Here is a 21,114-nt window from a genome sequence, read left to right as displayed (position 1 = left end):
CAGGGGTTCTATCAGATTCACGTACTCACGCGCCCAGTGAAAAACGCATATTCCAAGAATGAACCAAGACACACCAGATCACGGCATGACTTGGACTATCGCAGGAGGTCGAACCAGATCTCACCTGGTCGAACACGTACGAGAGATCCTGTGATTTGATGCATCGATCCTGTACCATGTCCCGTCTGAATTGCACTTTGCTCGACGTAAGGCCGCCATCTGTCGAATTTTGCCTGCACACATGTCTCGATTAGCTATATACCATACATTGTACTTGTGCCCAGTGTACTTGCACTTAGATCATCTCTTTGCACCCACGCCGAGCTCATCGTGTGACAGAGACTGCAACATGGATGCGTCACCATACTCACTACTACGTCTGCACTCTTGTCCTCCTGCATCGAGTCACTCTGACCTCCAGAGCACAATGCTTGTTATACCGGCCGATCACTCTCACTCAAGCTCATCCAACAGCTCCATGAGAGCATCCACCCCTCGCTTACTAAAGACACCATCGCAGGCGAAGACGATGCAGCGGGAAGCTCGAGCTCCAAGAAGCCCATCGTCAAGGCACCGCCGAAAGCACGCACACTGCGCGAGATCAAGCTCGAGACGCCGATTGAATATGTGGCCGGGGACACTGTCGAGAAGTGGCTCAACAGCCTTCTCTGCCTCGATGTGACAGTTGTGCCATGCTCGAGCGCGCACAGCTGCCCGCACCCCGCACAGTGCGAATTGTTCTACATCTCATTCCCTGTCTAATCTCGCAGCATTTCCAGGAGAACAAGTTCACAGTGCTTTCTGGTGCACGCATGGTGCGCATTGTGACACACATCAGCAAAACGGTCGATTTTACTTATCAGTCTTATCGGTCTTATCAAGACGTTCAAGACCATAAGCGCACCATACGGTGTTGTCTTGAGTAATGAGGTTTGTTCTTGAAAAAGCAGTCTCAAGTCGTTTACAGGTGCTGTAATAGATTCTCAAGACCAAGTCATGGCACTTTCAAGACATGAGCAAGGTGCAAAATGTAAAACCAAAAATGAGCACCGTATGACGTGCAGACACTAGTAACAGTAACACGAACACGTAGATAAGCTTGGGAGTAGTCCAGCGATAAATCTGATTATGGAAGGTGCTATATGAGGTGTGACAAATGGATGAAGGTGGAGAGTAGTCAAACCAAGACAAGAGGTATAAGGCCTTGCTTCACGCATGGTGCGGAAGCAGTAGCCTGTTGAGAAGTATGTGCATCAAGTCAAAGAGTGAGAAAGGTTGAGGAGTAGACACCCTCTGGGTATAATGGCATGCAAAGCCAAGATAGCTGTTGGGCGAAATGAGTGGGTCACGCACCGCGCGAAGGAGGAGCGTCACTTACCTTCAGTCAGAATCGTCCTTTATAGCCCCACGTTCACCATCTGCACCAGCCTCCCACTCGCTATCGCTAAAGTCACCAGGGAGAAGTCTGAATCACTGCGTTTTTGCCCTTATGTCTGGGTGCAAGATACCCCCATGGATACGTGGTATAACTAGGACCTGGGCTACACCGCATAGTTCTGCATATCAACCCCCAAGCTGGGTTACCAAGCTTCAAGTGTATCTTTCACTGTGCGATCCCCTGTAGTGAACAAGGTGATACGTTGGCTATGCTGCGCAGCACGTAGTCACTAGCAGTCTAGAAGCTACAGCATACACTTCCTAGGCTACAAGAAATATCAAACTTCAGCTATATTGGCGATGCTCCATGGCTACCATCAACAACACCCGTCTATTCCATTATATACTAATAGTAGATACTCCTGATGTGCTCACATCCCCTACTGCATACCTAATCACACCTGCAACAGAATAGACTTTGCATGTCGATCTTCTGATGGGGTTTGCGACGCAGTCTGTTTCTCACATACCTGTCACGAGAGGTGTCAATGGAGCATCCCAACTTTGGACAAACACAAAAATTGTAGAGCACATCGCATGTTCAGCCATGACCCGAGAGACCAAGAGCATGCAGAGACCATGTCATGCAGATAGAAGGCAACACAGCACTCCTCACTCTTAAGGTGATGGCGACGGCACGCCAGAAATATGTTTAGACAGCGGTCAATGGGCCAGTGAATCTGTGGATGGAAGGGCGTGGAACCAGCACGTAGTGTACGCCAGGTGAACTTGACCTTGGACACGATGATGTGCTTGGGCCGATGGAGGCCTGAACTTAGCACTAGTTATATGTACGTCAAGCTTGAAATCGCTATGTGGAATAGCCAATGTAGCTGGTGCAAGGTACACCAGAAAGCCTGTATAGAAAGGAGCACAGTGATGTAGTATAGCTCACGTAGCAGATGGTCGTAGATAAGTGAGATCGTGCACCAAATGTGATGCATAAGCTATGTGGGCTAGCACACATCTTTCACATCAAGATTTATGACATAGCAGTGGGGGTCACAGCTATGTTCGCTATCTGCCCTACTCTGCCTATCTTCACATTGCGATTTCGGCTACCCATCAAACTATGTATTCTATCTGGCATAGCCTATTCGTAGCAGACCCCCTACTAGAACGGCGAAAACACAGTGAATGTGCACCTCCAGCGTTCACCACCCTCAATTATTTTCGCCCAAGTCGCCTTGCGCAAGTTGCAGACCGAGTTCAGGTAGTAGTTCATGATCTGGCCATAAGTCTCTTGACTGAACTTCGGCTCAGGAACATCCACAATACTACCACTCTCCCAATGCTTGAGCACACACTCGACCTGCCAGGGGATCTGATCGGCAAAAAATTCCGGGCGTGGAGGCAAACATACCGAGGTGATACAGAGTGCAAGCGCAGTGTCAGGAATCCCGGCAATCTCTGAGCAGCGGTTGGTACATGCGAAATGAGCTCCAAGAGTGCGAAGGATGAACTCAGACTGGAATGGGCCCTTCGAATCTGGCAGCTGACATCAGTCGACACATACTCAGTGGGTCAGACATACCAATCGAGTGCGATATCAAAGTTGAAATACTCACAGGAACCTTGCCATCAGGGCCTTTCATCATTGCTCCTGCATACCGAAAAGGCATGCCTGAGCTGAGGGCCCACTTGACGTATTCCACGATTTCCTCCTCAGTCTCGACACCTCCATTCTTTGCCTGCAGCACGAAGAAGTTCGCAACTGCAGCCACTCCAGCCTCCGCGATCTTGTGGCGCCAATCACGGACATGCTGCTGGGCCTTGCATGCACAACAGTAAGCGGCTTCTCTGCTACTAAAGAGCAACACATGCCCACTTACCACATCATAGACGGCTTCGCGAGGGGTGACAATGATAGGAATGTCAGGGAAAATTTCATCCCAGAGCTGCTGTAGCATGGCAATGAGATCCAGGCCGATGACATTCCAGGGATTGCATGCTGACTCGCCGATCTTCTCCAGATAGCGCAGAATGAGCTGGAGATACCACTTCCAAAGGAGACCCAAGGGAATGGGGAGATCGGAGTTAGTAAATCTCTTACTGCTGTTGCCGCAACATGCCACAGCCTCGACAGGATCATCAGCCAACCGAGTCTCCTGGGACTGAGTCAGATCAATGTGAACAATACCCTGAAAATAGGTGAGATCGGGACAGTGTTACAGCAAGCTTGCCAATCCTCTACTCACATTGCTCGTGTGGCGTCCCTGGGCCCTTGCACCCGAGCCGTGCAGCGCAGCATGCTCCACATCCCCATTCTCGTCTCCGGAGTCCTGTAATCCACCATCTCCAGCGTTGATGACGATACCTGTACCACCCGGGGCAGAAGCTGCTTTGGCAAATTTCGACTTCGACTTGTGGGGCGGCTTCACTGGCTTCAGCGTCCAAGTGTTCTGGATGCCTGTTGGGTGAGCAGGCTTCGGCTTCTTTGAAGCATGACCGGAGAGTCGCCGGTGCTCAACAACTGATGATACAAGAAACAGTGCACTCACAACTCAGATGACATAGCTGTGACTTCCTTCCGCTTCGAGGGACACACAAGGCCACCAGATGCAGTCACAGGGGGCATGTTCTCCTCGCCGCATGCAAGCACAGAAGCGGGACCCGAAGTCACGTTGGCCTCGAGTACCTTGTGTGCTGCATCAATGTCAGTCTGGGTAAGTTTCTTAACCTTCCCAGGCTTAGCCTTGGCAACCAAAGGTGCATTGTCTTCTTCACAACCTGCATTGCCATCATCCGTCTGAAGAGGAATACTCGAACCCCCAGCAACGACAGCACGATGCTCAGAAGTGATCACCTTCAGTGATGCTGGGGTTCGGGCTGCCTCTGTCACACCTTTCAGTCATGTTACCTGAACTGAACTCCCATTTACCCTGACATTGTTATGAACTGGACAGCCAGCGGACGTCGGCCCATTGTCATCATGTTGACCTCTACCAGCAGTGGGCCCATATCTTTCATGTGTGGGATACTAGCAGTGGGCCCACCGCTAGTGTTCTTCTCCCAGTGCTCGGCCCACTAGCAGGGCATATTACAGTGTTGTAACCGTTAAGCAATGGGCCCACCGCCACAGGTCAGAGGGTGGGCCGACGCCAGAGCATGTTATCGCCATCGATGGGCCCACTGCCAAAGTATGATCAATGAGCAGTGGGCCCATCGCCACGAGTGTAAGATGACGGATGGGCCCACCGCCAAAGGTCAGAGTGTTGGCCATGGCCAGAGCATGTTTGTCTGAGCAATCGGCCCACCGCCAGAGTATGACGAATGAGATGACGGATGGGCCCACCGCCAAAGGTCAGAGTGTTGGCCATGGCCAGAACATGTTTGTCTGAGCAATCGGCCCACCGCCAGAGTATGACGAATGAGCAGTGGGCCGATCGCCCAGAGTGTAACCTGAAGGATGGGCCCACCGCCAAAGGTTAGAGGGTTGACGATTGCCAGAGCATGTTATCGCCAGCAGTCGGCCCATTGCCGAAGCACCCTCAGTGAGGGCCTTACTGCAAGCACCCATGGGATAGGTCATCGCCAGGACATGTTTCCGCCAGCAATCGGCCCACCGCCAAAGGTCAGAGGGTTGGCCAACGCCAGAGCATGTTATCGCCAGCAATCGGCCCACCGCCAAAGGCCAGTGGGTTGACGATCACCAGGATATGTCATCGCCACCAATGGGCCCATTGTCACATACAGCCCTGCAGTTTCCGGGCACATTGGTGGTGATGACGTGCTCTGGTGATCGCCAATCCTCTGACCTTTGCCGGTGGGCCCATCACTCACCAGCACTCATGGCGGAGGGCCAATTGGTGGCGAAAACACGGCTTGGTGATGGCCAACCCTCTGACCCTTGGCAGTGGGCCCTTTGCTGGCAGAGCGATATTCCCATGCAGTGAAGCTTTCACTCAGGTCCTTTGGCGATGGGCCAATTGCTGGCAACAACATGCCTTGGTGATGGCGAGCGCAGTTCGCCCATCTGAAGAGTACACTGGAGGAGCGATGGGCTTTAGAGCTTAGTGATGCAGAAGTGAATGTATCCATTTTTTACTGGTATACAAGCTGTTACATAGCGGTCATATATTGCTAACACCAAAACGCTCAAAGACACTAGTTCAGTTGCTGCGATACGCCTCGCCACGAATGTCCCTCAGAATGTACCCCATTTGGAACACGGTCGAGCTGGCATTGAGGTTTGCAACGTGCATATCCTCAGTGAGGTTGAGCTCATGCTGAAGACGTACAATGCGCTCCTGCAACATGGCGCGATGACGACTAACTGCAAAGCTATCACCTTCGTTATCGTCCACTATGAATAAGGTCAACATCAGACTGAAGGTTGCCAGGGATGTACTCACTGGAACTGTCTGCCTCTGCTGCGATCTGCGCAAACGATCTACCGAGGCGGGCCACTTGTGAGCCAGAAGCGGCATTCGTCTCTCCAGGGACTGCCATTGGCAGCAGCTGTGTGGTATCTGGGAATAAGCCTGGAACCTGTTCCCAATGGGTGGGACGATGGATCGGCAGCTCATCTGGAAGTGCTGCCAGACTTGGCATCCTGGAAGTAACAGTGACTGGCTCGATGCTGCCTTTCATATAGTGAATGACAGGTGCATCATGGCGGAAATTGCTGTCATCGAAAGTGCGAGCTGGCGAGTGAGAGGGCGCCGATGGCGGAGGTGGTGGACTTAAAACATCGTCCAACAAAGGCCGCCTCTTTGGAGGCGAAGTGCTGGGACTATTTAGCCACCGGACCTGGCTACGCACAGGCGTCGCGCCAGGGCTGGCTACGCACAGGCGTCGCGCCAGGGCTGTCTATCACCAGAGCTCGCCGTCGTCCTGGCGTGGTGGGAGGACTATTGTCAAAGTCCAGCAGTTTCGGCACTGGTTCCGCATCAAGTGTCTCGTCCACCAGCATGCCCCTCGCCATCGGCGTACTTGCTTGACTATCGAAGTGGATGGATGTACGTGGCGTAGCGTCAAGGGGCTCAGCGATGAGCGATCGTCGAGGGAGTTGGGAGGTGTCAGGAGTGCGAAAGTCGAAAGTGTGAGCTGGTGAAGGAAGGGGAGTAGCTTCCAACAGGGCACGTCGAGGGATTGGCGAGATGCCAGGAGTGTCGAAGTCGAACATTCCACTGGGCGCAGTGGGGGTGGAATCTGAGATGAGTGCACGCCTATGGATTGGCAAACTGCCACGACTTTCATCCCAAGCTGGCGCCAGAGGGTCAGGAATAAGTGCGCGACTTCCCTCCACAGGCGCCACAGATCCAGATGACGCCTGTACCTTTGGCGAGGCGTGGCGGTGGAGATGCTCATGTGGTGAGTTGGATGGCGCAAATGGAGCCGCCAGGGATGAGGTAGTGTGGCGGGGCGCGAGGGGTGTCTGAGAAGCAGAGTGGAGAGGCAAGGAGATCTGGGCAGATCCAGGAGAGTCAAGGAGATCCGAAATGAGTGGACGACGGGGCTCAGCGATACTATCCTCCTCATCCGACTCGCCCATCGTAATGTCCAGCGTGTCAGGAGGTTCCGCGTCACTGGCCATGGCAGGTAGATTGTGGCGAGCAGACAAGTCTTCGATCAGTCCTGGATTGCGGGAGATCAGTTGTAGAAAGGGGATTGATATGACATAGAAAGGTCAGATAACATCACAAAGGAGTCAGATTCCACAAGGAGAGCAATAGAACTTACTGTTGGGAGCCATGAGAACTTGCGGCAGGTCACACTGACCTTGAGAGACTTGAGAAATCGCGCAAGTCCAGCGATCACGTGCAAAGCACGTGGTCGCATGGTGTGTGAAGTTGAACTTGGTGCAGATCGCGTCTGCCAGCTCATAGCGTCATCTGCTCTGCCTCCGCTGTACTGCAACCTCTGCTTTTGAAACACCCTCACGCTTTCTTCTGTCAAGCTCACCATGCCTCTGGATATCGACCCCAACTATGTTCTGCAGGCCGTGCGACTGACGGCCATTGTTGCAGCGGCGCCTCGCCAGGACGACCCTCGCTATCCGGACTGGGAGATGAGGATTTACCTCGAAGTGGTAAGTCATCGGTTGAAGGTCTGGCATGCACTTACCGAATATGCCACACAGAGTCAGCTTGAAAAGAGTTTCCCGCAGCCCTTGAAGTCATTGAGGATGCCTGGGATCGTCATCAGCGCGTTGCTGGAATTCACCCGGGCATACCAGCAGAAGGCCCTGGTGCGGCTGGACCACATATCGAACGATGATGAGAGGATATACAAGAGGTACCCTCTGGCTGTGCGCGAGTATGGGGAGTGTGAGGACCTGGGAAGGCAGTGGTGGACTAAAGGTGAGTCACAAGCGTTGTGAGGCGTCGAGCGACACACTGACTGCACCAGATCCATATTGCAAGCTGCCACCGGTGAAGAGTACGCCAGCGGAGGGCTGGGGCAATGTGCCAGCCGATGACGACACCCAGGGACGTGGCAAGGAGGACCTGGCTACCGGGGACCTCGTCACCAAGGGGAAAGGCAAGGAGAGAGCTGACAATGACGTCGGGACAGGCATGGTGGGTGAGTGTATCGTCCACGTGGAGGCGGGGGAGGACAAGGGAAAGGGCAAAAGCAAGGAGAAGGCGCAGGGGAAGGCGGTGCATGCGATGAGCGAGGAAGAGGATGGGGGAGAGGGAGAGGGAGAGGGAGAGGAGCAGGAGGGCGAGGACGATGACGATGCCGACAGTGACGAGGACGACGATGCCGACAAAGATGACGATGATGAGATGGCGGAAGATGTGCCAGGTGCAGGCCAGCCCGAATCCATTGAGGTTGATGCGGCGTCACCCCCTCCGCCAACTGCCAGACCAATATCAATCTCGCCAGCTGCCCCATCACTCCGAAAGCGCAAGGCGGTCATCACAGAGTCGAGTGAGGAGAGTGAGAACGAGGAGGCGGCTCCGAAGGCGAAGCAGATGAAGCCGATCGAGGTCGCAAAGGAGAAAGGCGAGGCCCCGACCACCTCTGGCTGAGTGCAGCGTGCGCAGAAAGAGATGGCGCAGACCGAGGTGGAGGGCTCGAAGGTGAGCACGAAGAAAAGCGGGAAGAGGAAGGCAAAGGAGTCAAGCGATGAAGAGGAAGTACCGACCGTCAAGCCGCCAAAGAAGAAGCGTGCGATGAAGGAATACAAGAGCAAGGAGTTCATCGAAAGCGAAGACGAGACTCCGGCACCGCCTTCCAATCTACCCGCCAAGACCGCAGGGGACTCTAACGATGGTGTTGCGAAGACGAACGCCCCTGCCAAACCTGTCAAACAGACAACAAGGATGACGGCGACGCCTCATGTCGCACCGAAGGTGAAGGCGAAGGGGAAGGCAAAGGCGACGGCGAAGGGGAAGGTGACGGCGAAGGCGAAGGTGAAGGTGACGGTGTCGCAGAAGGACATGTGGAAAAAGACGTCCACCCGCGTGTCTGACTTCATGTGGGCACACGCAACAGATTCGGTGAGTAACGATCTTGTGAGACATTGACCTGTGCTAATGTTCCTGCAGCTCGTCCCTTGTGTTGGCTGCCAGGAGAAAGAGTGGCCATGCAAGCTCAACACCGCCAACTTCGGTCGCTGCCTCGAATGTGCAGCACGAGGTGTCAGTTGCAGCATCGCGCCGAGGAACATGGACGGCGTGCCCCTGCGAGGAAACTCACACACCGCACAGCATGAGTTCCAAGAGATGTGCACAGTGCTGGTGGTAGAGGGCAAGCCACTGCCCACGTCGCCACCTCCATACGACGTCAAGGTCGACTCCGATGAGCCTGATGGTGCAGAACCCATGGTCATGGGAGCGTCAAAGCACAAGCCGCCGAAGAAGACCAAGACGCGCAATGCTGCAGCATCCAGCTCCAAGGTCAAGGGTGGCGAGGAGGTCGAGGCGACGAAGCAGAAGGCGACCGTCACGCCCTATGAAGCCAACGCTGAAGGTGAGGCCTCGGTGGAGAAATTGTCGAAGTCCAAGCGCGCCACCAAGTCCGCCACCGCCACTGGAGCTGTGGCTCTGTCCAACTCTGGCAAGGTCGCCAACTCTGGTGAGGTCTCCAAGTCTGGCGCGCCTGCCAAGTCTGGTGCAGTTGCCAAACCTGGCGAAGGTAAGAAATCAGGACCCAAGCCAAAGCCGGTGAGGAGCCAAAACTCAGGTGCGCAAGATGGTGGCGAGGTCACCAGGACCTCAGTACGTGAGCCGGATGAGGTCCCGCCTGCCAAGTCTGTTGCAAAGGAGGGCGGGCAGACGACAAGGGTGGCGATGGGAGGTCGCTCAGGCCCAATGGTGCCCGTGATCACCAGGAAGGCGAAGGCGAGTGCTCCCAAGGCAGCAGCCAAGATGCCTCTGGCGGAAGGCGATGGCATGGAGGAAGCCGCCAGGCTGGCAATGGAGGCGGTGCGGGCTATGGCCTTCCAAACAGGGCCAGCTGCTCCGCCGCAAGCTAGCAGCAGCAAGCGCATGCTGACACCAGTCGCCGACAAACCAGAGGATGCGCCAGAGTATCAGGCAGAGGTGGCGGAGGATGAGGTAAGCAGGACATCTTGTCGCAGCTGGAGTCGATGTAACCATGAAACAGCGCGCGTCCTTGGAGCGGCCACACGACAATCGGCGGTGTTCGCTGCTGATGCCCCACGAGATGAGCGCAGGAGCTGCCGAGGTGGCACAGGAGGTGACGCCCTCCCTGGAGATATCCAAGGTGTCGAAGGGAGCGAAGTCCTCCACATTGGCGAAGGCAGGACATCTCGATGAAGGGTGAAGGCCAGCTAAGAGGGGCACCCCACTGGACCGCAAGGCAGCGAAGAAGGAGGTGGAGGCAAAAAGGGATGCGAAGGCGAACCGCCTCAGAGCAGTGCCTCCGACCAGCAAGGGTAAGTGCGCCCGCCACAGCTTCGAATCCATGCAGCACTGACCAGGGATACAGCACCCCACTTGCGCGACGTCCAGCGAGTGTCTACAGGAAGTCCCGCTCCGGTGAACGAAGGCGACACCCCCAGTGGCGAAGAAACCTCGCAGTCATCCAACGATGACTGCGCGAATTGTGCCGAGTTGCGACAGGAGTTCCTGGTGCACAAGGACGGGATGGAAGTCCAATTCCAGGAGAGGATGGCGGACCTCAACACCATCAAGGCAGAGATCACAGCGGCGCTCCAGCGAATCAACCCGCCATCCACATTTCAAGAAAATGCCTGGAGCATTCGCGAAGAGGTCAAGTTGGCGATGGAGGAGTTTCGCAGGCTGGTCACCATCGAGCTTCAGGAGAGCATGAAGTTGGCAGTGGCGGACCTCGTCGCCAAGCGACATTGCCTGCCAGAGCTCAAGGAGAAGGTCAACAGGTTGGAGCAAGGCGCGAACCAGACGGTGAGCCAAGCGGACGTCGACAAGCTGCAGGGCGAATTGGCCGACCTCCGTCATTCGATGGAGCTCCAGGCAGCGCGGTCAGACAGCATGGAGAAGGAGCTCAGGTCTTCGGCGGCAGAGGCAATCGCTCAAGCGAGCAAGCTGGAGATAGAATTGGCGCTCGCCAAAGAGGATTCAATGGCGGGTGGCGACGTCCGCTTTGGATGAAGCGAAGAAGGTGGGGAAGGAGGTGGCGACGGCGAGAGAGGAAACCTCGCTGGTGGCGAAGTCTCTGGATGCATTCCGAGAGAAGGTCGACTCCGCCATGGTCTTCACCGCCTTTCGCCCAGATAGCCACAATGTGTAGTCATTAGAGTATTGATATACATGCTTTTTTAACCTAGCATGGAATCTCCATGCACTCGATTCGCCACTGCCACTCCAAGTCAACTGAATGCCTGCTGAAGTTCTCGCCAACTCCCCTCGCCATTGCCACCATCTCCATGGCTTTACCTATGTAGATCTATGGGTCACATTAAACAATGTGGAAGCCTACGAGTCTACTTTGAACTGGAGTTATATTGTCAAGGTCTGGTGCCGCCACTGCGGGTCTTGCGACCTGCACCAACTTGGCCACTCTCTTTCACTTTGGTGGCTGCTTTCCCCAGACGGACCGGCTTCAGCTTGGTTTCTCCCTTGTCCTTGACCTCCGGGGTCTGAGGCAGAGCTCGTCTTCGCTTTGCGGGAGGCTTGTCACCATCATCCGAGTCCTCGGCCCTCGCATTCTTCTTCCTCGGCGAGGCCACTACTAACTCGTCCCGAGTACCACGTCCACGCTTCCGAGGTGGCGGATTGTCTTCGCCAGAGCTGTCTTCGCCATCGGGCTCGGGACGTGCTGGTTGACGTTTCCGCTTTGGATCAGGAAGCTTCTTCAAATCCTTCACAGCTCCTAGTGGATGCTGACTGCGGGTATTCTTGGCGGGCGACTCATCCATCGCTTGATGCTGACTGCGAGTGATCCTGCCGGGGATATTACTCTGAAGGGCATTGGTGATCGACCTTCCCTGGAGCGCTTTGGCTTGACCTGACGGACGGTCTTCCGTGGCTGCGGCCTTCCTCGTCTTAGGTATAAACGGAGGCGGTGATGGTCATTCAGCACCACTGCTAGGTATGGACAAGTGTGCATCGTCCTCTTCGCCATCGTCAGAGGCCCCACCACTGGTCTCCTGGCTCGGCCCTTCATCTCCTCCACTTGGAATGATTGGTTTGTCAGCCATGGGGGCAGGCTGGTGAGCCTTGTGAACTTTGGCAGCAGTAGCAGCACCATCGTGAGTTCTTGCAGAGGCATCACCTTCCTGCTCCTCCTGGCCCCCAAGGCCATCGCCACCTTGTGGGGCACTGCGTATGGCAGGCTTGCTCACTGGCTTCACCATGGCATGGGTGACGTTCCCTTCCACCATGTCCAAGGTAATGATCTTGCAACAGCGAAGCAGCTGCTCTACTGTGTCAAATGAGATCGCCGAGTTCACCATATAGTCAGGAAGGTTGGTCGGTTCGCCCTCCTCAATGAACTGAGATCATGTGAGGTCCCTCAGCACCATACCAATCACGAGTGCAGATTGTTGTACGCCCTGTGGATGTAAGAACCGATATTTTGTCAGCCATGGTTTGTCGCCCAACCAGTTCTCGACGATGTCAAAGTTGTCCACCGCATGAAATGACGGCGGGAGGTAGCGCTGGCCATACGACCATTCGCTCCAGGGAATCGGATCATACCTGGCGAAACGATACACCTGGGGCTATATGACGGATGATCAATAGTGTATATGAATCCCCACGAAAGGAGCTCACCACAGTTGCAATCTTGACTTGCTTCAGCATATCCTGGTATCGCGGTTCGACGGAAAGGGTGGCGAGAAACACGTCTCTCCTTTTGACAAGGTGGGGCACAGTACTCCCCACAGTACTCCCGCCAGTGAGACGTGGGGCTCGGCCTTGAAGCTCAAGCCTGAGCTCCTTTGTACTGGGCTCCAGTTCACTCCATGCTTCATCGGTCTCCTCTGTGTCAAATCTGTGCAGTTCGCCCAGAGGAAGGTCTTGGAGACCTCGCTTTGCCTTCGTCTTGGCACCGCCGCTACCACTCGCTTGAGGTGCACCGCCATTGTTAGCCTTACGTCCATTGGTGGTGGCGACTGCCTTGCCCTTCGCTTTATTCGCAATCACGCTCTCGCCATCCCCTGAATCTTCATCGCTGGCCGTATCTTCTTCGGAAGCCATGCTGGGTATATCTGGCGAACTCCGATCAGAGTCTTGGCTGCTTCTGGCATCATCTTCCGAGTCGTATGCATCTTTCGTCTTGCGTTTACGCCCACCACCTTTGGCTCCGCCAGGGGCCGCTTTGCCCTTTGTCGCCTTCGATGCCGCCTTTCCCGTGACCTTGCGCACAGGTTTACCCTTCTTCTTCGCCTTCCCCGCCTTCTTCGGTGTGAGTGCTTCTTGGACCTCATGTTCAGATCCTTCTTCTAATGCCTGTGCTGATCCGTCAAGTGGTGGAAGAGGATCATACTTGGCGGGAGCAGCTTCGCCATCCTTGTCGAAGTACTGGGTGAATCGCATGGTCTGCTCAGGTCCATGTTCCTCTTGGCGTGCCCGCCAGTGGTCGAGGAGGGCACGAACGGGAACACTTGTCATCTTTGAGGGATCGATCCACTGGAAGTTCTCAGGTAGCATCTCCGCTGGAATAACCTCATTGATGTCGTCTATGCTGTTCAGCTTTGTCCATGGCGACTTGCAGTTCCGAACACCCTTCGCCAATGCTGTAAACTGGTCAGCATCTCTCAACATCGAGTGGGAGTGTCATACCGTAGTGATGATTCATGAAGTCTCGAACTTGTACCTTCATCACCTTGAGAGGCGCTTCCGCCATACCTTCGGGCACCGACGGGAGCAGAGGAAAACCGTTGGCCGTCAACTGAATCTTGTCCATGGCCCGCATGCAATTGGCAGGTGTCTTCTTCACCGTCACCGTAGTCTCAGTCACACCTAAGGAATCAGGTCAGTGTGCCAGCGACAATGCAACTGAGGTCTTCTTACCGTATTCGCCTTTGGCCCACTCAGAGAACACCTTTGCTAGAGGCTGGTAAGCACGCAGCCACCCAGGATAGGCCCCGAATGGAGTTCCATTGGTGATGGCGTGGTTGACCTCCACCCTTCACTCGGGGGTTAGCAGATGGCGACAGTCGGACGGTCTACGCTCACATCTCTACCTTCAGACTCCCCGCTTCCTTCGGATATGCTAGCATGAATGCCATGCGAATGCCCATGGTGTCCCACATAGTCTTGGCAAACTTCTTCAGATATTGCATCATTCGCTGCTCCCTCAGCCTGTCTTAGGTCAGGATTTGCCTTATGCTACGTGACAGGAGGTACGCACTTCATTTTCGTCTTATCATCCAGAGTGCCATTGCGCCAACTTTCCGCCTTTTCCTCATACACCTTCTGCTCCTCCTCGGACAGTTTTGCCCATTCGGCACTCCGTGCGACTCTCCACACCTTGGAGACATTGCAACCCTTATCTGTCGCGAGTGCTCGTGCGGCCTCAGTCACCTTGTCCCTCTCCAGCGCATCCCACACCTTGAAGGCATTGGGCTTGCCAGAAACATGCATACGCTTTTTCGTCGCTTTCTCCTGCGCATGGCGGGCGTGGTTATTGAGCCACTCTCGGATTTTCTGCGGTGAGAGTTAGTGGGGACCTCACAGACATGAAACACTGCTCACAGTTTCCACAATGATGTCGTCATAATTTGACGCATCGACAAACTGTGTCTTCAGCTTCTGGCGCAAGCTCTGAACCAGAGTCTTGCGTCCCTTGGCATCTGCCGTGTCATAAGACCGCAGCTTCTCAGAGAGTATGGGCTGATGCTCCGTCAAAATTACAAATCTCGCCGGCATGCTTTCTCGATGTCGAGGATGAGATTTTTGTGTTGGGGCAGTGAAGGGGGTCGATAGTTCAACGGGCAGCGCTCTGTCCATTTCCTCGTCGGCCGCCCACAACTCAACATGCACGTGCTGATGGCCCATTTGGGCTTACACCAATTACCCTCCTCGCCATGGTGTGTGGTGACTGCTGAAGCATTGTATGTGTATTTTTCGCAGTGGCGGGAGGTGGTAGTAGGTATGCACTAGCATTCATGCCTGGTGAAAGGTAATGTTGAATGCCGCTTCTATGGCAGAGCACACCACGCCAACTTCATCTCGCGAATGCTGGGCGGAGGCAATCTGGCGATCATCTGCATGCCAATCTGTGGGATAAAGGGCTTCCTCGGAGTTAGGCTCGGCCAATTAGATGGCGGTGACGAAGGGCCCAGACATGGCGGACCACCCGGCCCGTGATCCGGCATGGCGGCATCAAGTCCGGCTCGGCGGCATGATGAACATGTGAGATGTGCAAGGGACGTGCTTGCAAGCAATATGCAGGCAGATGAATGCATACTGTTCTTTGCCATTCTGGCCCCTCCTACATTCTTCCCTGCATCTGCAAGCCAACCGCCTGAGCCCGCCATACACCTGTGCGTTCCTTCAACCGATGCATGCTGTAATCGTCCCATTGATTGGCAGACAGTATCAAGATGAGCAATCTGTCACCCATGCCACTGACCGATCAGATAGCAGGAGTCTTGGAGCTCATGTTCCGCCGAAAGCTCCATCTGGCCGCTCATGCAGCCCATTCTGCGCCATCTATAGAAGTGCCTCCATCCATGCCATCCACCCTCCTATTGGAGTGCAATGGCATTGCAGATGCTCTTGTGAAGGCCATCCGTAATCCTGGTAGTCATTAGTCTTGCCGCAGGTCTGATCACACTGATCACGCCATTGTAATAGTAAGGCTGCAGTGGGACATTGATAGATATTGTGACAGCCTTTCAATTCAGCCCACGGGGCAGAATGAAGTCCTCGAGGCAGAACTGGAATGGAAGTGGCCTTCTCCATTTGGTGAGAGCGAAATACGCATAGACCAGCCCGCCACCCTCGTGGACATGCACAGACGCATCTTGGCTTAGATACTTCTAAGAGTGTTGATACCAGACCGCCAGGTGAGTGGCTTGCCCAGCCTTGCACTGTGATCTGACAAATTTGTCAGACGAAGATGCTCCAAGTGACCAGGGCCCTACACCAGCAATAGCAGCCAGTAAGCCTTCCAGCACCACCGCCAGTTGGCGACACAACCCGTTGTACTTCTTGCCTCCTGAGGAGTGTGCCCAATTCCCAGCGGGCTCCTTGTGTCTCTCGCCAGGTTGGTTCTAACAAGTAAGAGAGGTGGGTCTCCTCGCCATGCCATTTGCCTTGCATCTGGACAGCCTTTGCAGCATATGGAGTCTGGGAGGCTGGAGACCTCCGCCAGCCTGAAGCTTGAGGGCGGAAGAAGTTGGCTGCGTGATATTCATGACTCCTCCGCATTGCTGGGCGCCATCCTGGCCGTCGTTCACCCAACACTATATGCCGCAGGATGCCAGTGCTTGGGTTTGATCCAGCAAGACCCAGAATTGCGAGAGATGGCGCTGAACTGGTCGTCGCCATTCAATGCGCTCCAGGTGATCGCCAACCGGGAAACTCCTTTCCACCGAGATAGCAAGACAAGATACACCTTCTACGACCTGTTGGCGACGTTGGGCAACTACCACTTGCGCGTGGTTGAAGTTCCCCACCATGCGTGTCGCCATTGATTATAGTCCTGGAACTGTCATAGCCTTCTGTGGAAAGGCGATTCGTCATGGCGTCACTCGAGCAGATGGCGAAAGGCTCGTCTATGCATACTTCATGCGAGAGGGTGTCCAGAACAGGCTAGGCATTCCGGCGCCCCACTGGATGCAAGCTTCATATTACGCCTCACACATTGGCATGTGCACAGTTCATCACCGAGTCTGCATTCCTAACTCAGAACAGGTCCTAACTGGCTCGCTTATTAGAGGGACATCATGCCAAAGACTGATGGAGACGAGAACACTATGCAGGGATGGAGACTGTCGATGGCAGCTTCATTGGCGGGATAAAGTTGGCGGAGGTGATGGCGAAATGTATGGAGTCTCGAATTTCCGAATCCTAGCTGAAGGTTGGCGAGGCGCGCGGTATGAGTGCGCATTTCACATCTCGACAGTGTTCAGCTCAAGGTGTAGTTATCACTGATGGCAGCATATGGTTGGCGGACCTCGAAGTTGGCGGAGATGGTGGCGAAATGTGTTCGGGTTGAGAAGTTGTGAGTGCTAGTGGGGCAGATGGCGGCAGCATTGGCGAGCGCGCGGTGCAAGTGCACGTTTCCCTTTTGAGTATTATGCTACTCCGAGTCAAGGCAAAGTTAGCACCGAGAGCGACATACAATTGGCAGACCTCTCGCCAATATGGCATCCTTATCTGCATAACACTGATATGGTGCCTAAAGAGACCACGAGGTGATAAGGCCCAGGCATTGCAGCCATTCTTAACCACCTTGATGAGTAGTCTGGTGGGCAGCAAGACCGTGTGTGATTTGCACGTGTTGTGCGATAGGGACACAATGCTCATCGATTGGCTTGGAATACGACTCCCCACTGACCTGAACCATGAGCAGACGCAACAAAAGCAGGCTCGTTGTAGACCTGGATGACGAGGTTGAGTTTGTGACCAAGGTAGCTAAGCAGACCACTAGGGGAGTACGCTATGTGGACGTACCTTTGCCCATGCCCACGGGTTCAAACATGCCATCGCCTTCCAAAAGTCCATCGAAGGCTCCAGCTTCAGGCTCCTTGTTTAACTTGGATGATGGCGACGTCCTGGGCACATAGGTGTGCCGATTCAGCTGGATCCGGCAGCTCAGAAGACAAAGGTGGGCACTCCCGCCATGACCATCTGACGGTCTGACCATGCGCGATAGACCCAGAATGACTTCATGAGGGACTGGATACCCCACCGTGATGACTATCTTCATGCCATTGTCGAGATGGAAGCCCCGCCTGAGCCCAGAAACTGTGCGGAATGCAAGGTTGGCGAGGGACGGTGGCGATGCCTGGACTGTATGGGCAGACCGCTCACCTGTACTGACTGCTGTCGTAACGGCCATCAGCGTGCTCCTTTCCATCGGATAGAGCATTGGCAGGGTCAGTATTTTGAGCCAGCATCACTGTATTGGGTTGGCGTCTGCATCCATTTGGGGCATGGTGGAGATCCCTGCCCTCTGGGCGCCTTCACAGCAACATAAACCCTGCGCCGGTGGTGGCCCCGGGGTCCGATTTCTGGAATGCCTCCAATGAAGACCTAAATGCACATGATGGCGAGGTCTCAGATGATGGCGAGGTCCCATTCAACTTTGCACCTCTGGCAGGCACCCTTGACGGTGAAGCAAGGCAAACCGACGATGCTCCCGATCCCACTTGGGAGGAAGATGTGCCACCAGTGCTCTCCCGGCCACCTCGCCGTGATAGTTATGGGAATTGGATCATAGTCATTGTCGACATCTCTGGTGTTCACCATATCGGCGTTGACTGGTGCCAGTGTGAGATGGCAGTGGAGTGTGACATGCAGCTTCTTCAAATGGGACTTTACCCTGGTACCGTCAAGGATCCCCATACCGCCTTCACATTCGCCGTCCTCGACGATTTCCTTCTGGAGAACAAAGAGTGCAAGACGGCGGCATTGAACTACTACAGCAAGCTCAAATGGGTCACGAGCAATGCCTTCCCTGGCACCATTCCCGTAAGTGTTCACATGCATTCCCATGGCCCAACTGTTCATGCCAGTTCCTCGCCAGGACCGTTATCGTGAGCTGATGCGGGTGTCCCGCCAATGGTGCCAACTCAAATATCGCAAGTGGCACGGCTTCTCACACGATGCCCTCCGTCCTGTGGAGAAGGGTGGCCTCGCCATCTTTTGTCCCGCCTGTCCCCAGCCTGGGCTCAACCTGCCTTTCGATTGGCAAGCGGATCCAGTGCAGTGGAAGTTCAAACACGGCTTTGTCATGGATGGCAATTTCAGTGCAGAGCACATGAAGATGAAGCACCCCGAGGAGGACGTCGCCCTTAGTAACGGCCAGGCATTCATGGTCGGCCAAGAGGATTACAAGGCTCATCTGGCGGTGGCCATGGAGTCGCATCAGGTGCGTGTCTGGCTGCACGTTCTTCTTCCGCCCTTGACTCCTAAGCCCACCAGCCGCTCCACTTGTCATGAGCACCGCGCTGTCAATCAGGCCAATGTGGATCGCGCCAACCTTGACGCCACAGGAATCGGGGCCACTGCTTGCACCAGACATGGTTTCTTCGTCCCTCATACTGTCGTCGATTTCCAGAAGGGAGAAAGGTTCGCATATGTCTCTTGTCATAATTCATTCTCACCGATGCACCCTCTGCAGACAAATGAATATGGATTACTCTCTCAGCAATGCGCTCCTGACCCTCACCGGTATCACCCTCGTCCTCGTCATGTACGACATCATGTGCCAGTATGGCATCCATGTCCGCAAACGTTTCCGCCACAGCGCCTATCTGAGGATGCCCTTCGAGCTCAAGATAGACCAAGGCATCGGCTTGTTTCATGTGCACGGACACCAAGATTGCTGCTTCCAATGGTTCTCGCCCAACTTTATAGTTGGCGCTGGTATGGTCGATGGCGAGGTCATCGAGACCCTGTGAGCACCCACAAATGAGGTCTCAGGCAGTACCAGGGGCATGACCCGAGCTCACCGCCAAGAAGTCCTTGACGATCACATGAATGACTCCAACTGGAAGAAGACGACTCGCATGGGTGAGCCTGATTCCTCCTTCCCTATTTGCCACCTGCCTTATGCTGCCTACAGTGCTAACCTTGATGACAAAGTGGAAACGCGTGCTCCTGGGCTTCCCAAGAAGCAAGGAGTCCTTTGAAGCTTTATCTGCATCCACAGATGAGGAGGTCCTTGAGGCATGGCAGAAGGAGTACGACGACGCTATGGAGGCTCGCCAAAATGATCCGAAGATTATGGACACCTTCGATGTCCAGCTCAGGAAGGGTGAGTATCCTTCCATCGTCATGTGGCATGTAGTTGACATGAATGCAAGCCCCGGGTAAAGACCTCACCCAACTCAGACTGGCGGGTGAGGAGTCCGCCAAGGGCTTGGAGAAGGGCACCGCCGGATGGTTGTCGACTGGCCTCAAAATTCAAGAAGCACAGTGAGTTTGCCTCATCTTAACAAAAATACAGCTCTGACGGCCTTCAGGCTTAAGCTTGCGAATGATATCCGCAAGGCGGGTCAAAATCCGAGCGTGGCGGAGGACCTCAAGACTCTCGAGCGCCATCAGCACCTCGAAGTCAGCATTCTCACATTCCAACGTCGCTCTGAGAAGTTCATGGGAAGGTTGGAGGACGTTCCCGCCATGGAAGATTGTGATGATGGTGCGCTCTGAGATTCCTTGGATGAGAATCCTTTTCAAATACACCCGGAGGACGCTGAGTATGGCGAGGATGCGATTCCACCCGAGCAAGCTTCCTTGAATTTACCTTCGCAGATCAGATTCGTGGCCGCTGTCGCCAACGGGCTCCAGACCCTGGCGGCCCAAGAGTTGGAGTTGCGCAAAGGCCTGATGAATGACATCCTCCACGAGCTTCGCATGGTGCTTGGACTGAAGTCTTACCTCTACCGCAAGAGGGTTCGTCCCGCCAACAGCATCGGAACCATGACCCATGCACAGGCGGAGGTTCATGCTGCCGATCAGACCGTCTTGGCCTGCGCCAGGCTCTATTCCGCCAACTGACGCGCCATTATGCGCTTGGACGCCACCGATGAAGACTTGGCCCTCTATCGCCCTTTGGATAAGAAGGACCTGCACGTGAAGACTGCCGTCATCGAGGCTAGCACCTCCAGGCTCAGGAACGTCAACCTGGCTTGGTTCTGGACCATGGATGTCGCTGGAGATTGAGGTTCATCAGAATGGATGGACGAGTGTTCGTAATTGTCTGATCAATCTCTAGGCCTCCTGCTAATTTACCCTCCAGTCTATAGAGTGAATTGGCTGCGTGCCAGAGCTCGATATGAGAGATGGAGGGAGGAGCGTGTCTTGGTCCACTCAGAAATGGCCTGGACCATAGCCACCTTCAAGCGGAATGTGGAACGATGGGCTCACTGGCTCGAGATGACGGATCCTTCCTGGCAGGGTCATGTTTGCTATGCCGCCAGGCAAGTGAGTATGTGGCGGACCTTCACCAGCCACGCCACTGACGCCTTCAGCCACATCCTCGCCCTGGACATTGAGGATGAAAGGGCGGGCGATGAAAATGCGCTTTGAGTCAGGGTTCACTGGGGTGTACGCATATTCATGTTTGCTATATCGATGTAGTGATCGTCATGTATGTAAT

General features: G+C 54.6%; 13 protein-coding genes across 13 annotated transcripts; 6 read left to right on the top strand and 7 right to left on the bottom strand.

The window, feature by feature from the left end:
- Window positions 1-2,551: 2,551 nt before the first annotated feature.
- Window positions 2,552-4,292, bottom strand: SCP_0607280 (hypothetical protein; the record flags this gene model as incomplete). The annotated part of the gene is made up of 7 exons (XM_027759860.1): window positions 2,552-2,749; window positions 2,801-2,925; window positions 2,972-3,209; window positions 3,270-3,578; window positions 3,636-3,910; window positions 3,994-4,167; window positions 4,244-4,292. The coding sequence occupies 7 exons, from the start codon at window positions 4,290-4,292 to the stop codon at window positions 2,552-2,554; spliced, it is 1,368 nt and encodes a 455-aa protein (XP_027615661.1).
- A 1,257-nt stretch (window positions 4,293-5,549) lies between these two features.
- Window positions 5,550-5,991, bottom strand: SCP_0607270 (hypothetical protein; the record flags this gene model as incomplete). The annotated part of the gene is made up of 2 exons (XM_027759859.1): window positions 5,550-5,743; window positions 5,793-5,991. The coding sequence occupies 2 exons, from the start codon at window positions 5,989-5,991 to the stop codon at window positions 5,550-5,552; spliced, it is 393 nt and encodes a 130-aa protein (XP_027615660.1).
- Window positions 5,992-6,193: 202 nt separating this feature from the next.
- Window positions 6,194-7,135, bottom strand: SCP_0607260 (hypothetical protein; the record flags this gene model as incomplete). Its single annotated transcript, XM_027759858.1, has 2 exons — window positions 6,194-7,017; window positions 7,123-7,135. 2 exons carry the CDS (start codon window positions 7,133-7,135, stop codon window positions 6,194-6,196), a joined length of 837 nt encoding a protein of 278 aa, XP_027615659.1.
- Window positions 7,136-7,345: 210 nt separating this feature from the next.
- SCP_0607250 (hypothetical protein) lies at window positions 7,346-8,417 on the top strand (the record flags this gene model as incomplete). Its single annotated transcript, XM_027759857.1, has 3 exons — window positions 7,346-7,471; window positions 7,523-7,742; window positions 7,792-8,417. 3 exons carry the CDS (start codon window positions 7,346-7,348, stop codon window positions 8,415-8,417), a joined length of 972 nt encoding a protein of 323 aa, XP_027615658.1.
- Window positions 8,418-8,438: 21 nt separating this feature from the next.
- SCP_0607240 (hypothetical protein) lies at window positions 8,439-10,985 on the top strand (the record flags this gene model as incomplete). Its single annotated transcript, XM_027759856.1, has 5 exons — window positions 8,439-8,888; window positions 8,937-9,947; window positions 9,997-10,133; window positions 10,179-10,288; window positions 10,342-10,985. The coding sequence occupies 5 exons, from the start codon at window positions 8,439-8,441 to the stop codon at window positions 10,983-10,985; spliced, it is 2,352 nt and encodes a 783-aa protein (XP_027615657.1).
- A 356-nt stretch (window positions 10,986-11,341) lies between these two features.
- On the bottom strand, window positions 11,342-11,752 carry SCP_0607230 (hypothetical protein; the record flags this gene model as incomplete). Its single annotated transcript, XM_027759855.1, has 1 exon — window positions 11,342-11,752. The coding sequence occupies one exon, from the start codon at window positions 11,750-11,752 to the stop codon at window positions 11,342-11,344; it is 411 nt and encodes a 136-aa protein (XP_027615656.1).
- Window positions 11,753-11,905: 153 nt separating this feature from the next.
- Window positions 11,906-14,708, bottom strand: SCP_0607220 (hypothetical protein; the record flags this gene model as incomplete). The annotated part of the gene is made up of 8 exons (XM_027759854.1): window positions 11,906-12,328; window positions 12,386-12,556; window positions 12,609-13,573; window positions 13,620-13,799; window positions 13,851-13,966; window positions 14,016-14,141; window positions 14,191-14,486; window positions 14,535-14,708. The coding sequence occupies 8 exons, from the start codon at window positions 14,706-14,708 to the stop codon at window positions 11,906-11,908; spliced, it is 2,451 nt and encodes an 816-aa protein (XP_027615655.1).
- A 519-nt stretch (window positions 14,709-15,227) lies between these two features.
- On the top strand, window positions 15,228-15,817 carry SCP_0607210 (hypothetical protein; the record flags this gene model as incomplete). Its single annotated transcript, XM_027759853.1, has 3 exons — window positions 15,228-15,325; window positions 15,379-15,584; window positions 15,639-15,817. 3 exons carry the CDS (start codon window positions 15,228-15,230, stop codon window positions 15,815-15,817), a joined length of 483 nt encoding a protein of 160 aa, XP_027615654.1.
- Window positions 15,818-16,126: 309 nt separating this feature from the next.
- Window positions 16,127-16,480, top strand: SCP_0607200 (hypothetical protein; the record flags this gene model as incomplete). Its single annotated transcript, XM_027759852.1, has 1 exon — window positions 16,127-16,480. The coding sequence occupies one exon, from the start codon at window positions 16,127-16,129 to the stop codon at window positions 16,478-16,480; it is 354 nt and encodes a 117-aa protein (XP_027615653.1).
- A 968-nt stretch (window positions 16,481-17,448) lies between these two features.
- Window positions 17,449-17,880, bottom strand: SCP_0607190 (hypothetical protein; the record flags this gene model as incomplete). The annotated part of the gene is made up of 1 exon (XM_027759851.1): window positions 17,449-17,880. One exon carries the CDS (start codon window positions 17,878-17,880, stop codon window positions 17,449-17,451), a length of 432 nt encoding a protein of 143 aa, XP_027615652.1.
- A 440-nt stretch (window positions 17,881-18,320) lies between these two features.
- Window positions 18,321-20,165, top strand: SCP_0607180 (hypothetical protein; the record flags this gene model as incomplete). Its single annotated transcript, XM_027759850.1, has 7 exons — window positions 18,321-18,482; window positions 18,538-19,082; window positions 19,135-19,410; window positions 19,447-19,526; window positions 19,579-19,770; window positions 19,820-19,931; window positions 19,979-20,165. The coding sequence occupies 7 exons, from the start codon at window positions 18,321-18,323 to the stop codon at window positions 20,163-20,165; spliced, it is 1,554 nt and encodes a 517-aa protein (XP_027615651.1).
- A 90-nt stretch (window positions 20,166-20,255) lies between these two features.
- SCP_0607170 (hypothetical protein) lies at window positions 20,256-20,462 on the bottom strand (the record flags this gene model as incomplete). Its single annotated transcript, XM_027759849.1, has 1 exon — window positions 20,256-20,462. The coding sequence occupies one exon, from the start codon at window positions 20,460-20,462 to the stop codon at window positions 20,256-20,258; it is 207 nt and encodes a 68-aa protein (XP_027615650.1).
- Window positions 20,463-20,522: 60 nt separating this feature from the next.
- On the top strand, window positions 20,523-20,678 carry SCP_0607160 (hypothetical protein; the record flags this gene model as incomplete). The annotated part of the gene is made up of 1 exon (XM_027759848.1): window positions 20,523-20,678. One exon carries the CDS (start codon window positions 20,523-20,525, stop codon window positions 20,676-20,678), a length of 156 nt encoding a protein of 51 aa, XP_027615649.1.
- Between the last annotated feature and the right edge of the window lie 436 nt (window positions 20,679-21,114).

This window comes from Sparassis crispa (assembly GCF_003851025.1).
Source record: "Sparassis crispa DNA, contig_000005F, whole genome shotgun sequence".
Taxonomy (NCBI): Eukaryota; Fungi; Basidiomycota; class Agaricomycetes; order Polyporales; family Sparassidaceae; genus Sparassis; species Sparassis crispa.
The sequence above is the reverse complement of the archived record's forward strand: the minus strand, read 5'-3'. Positions and strand labels throughout refer to the sequence as shown.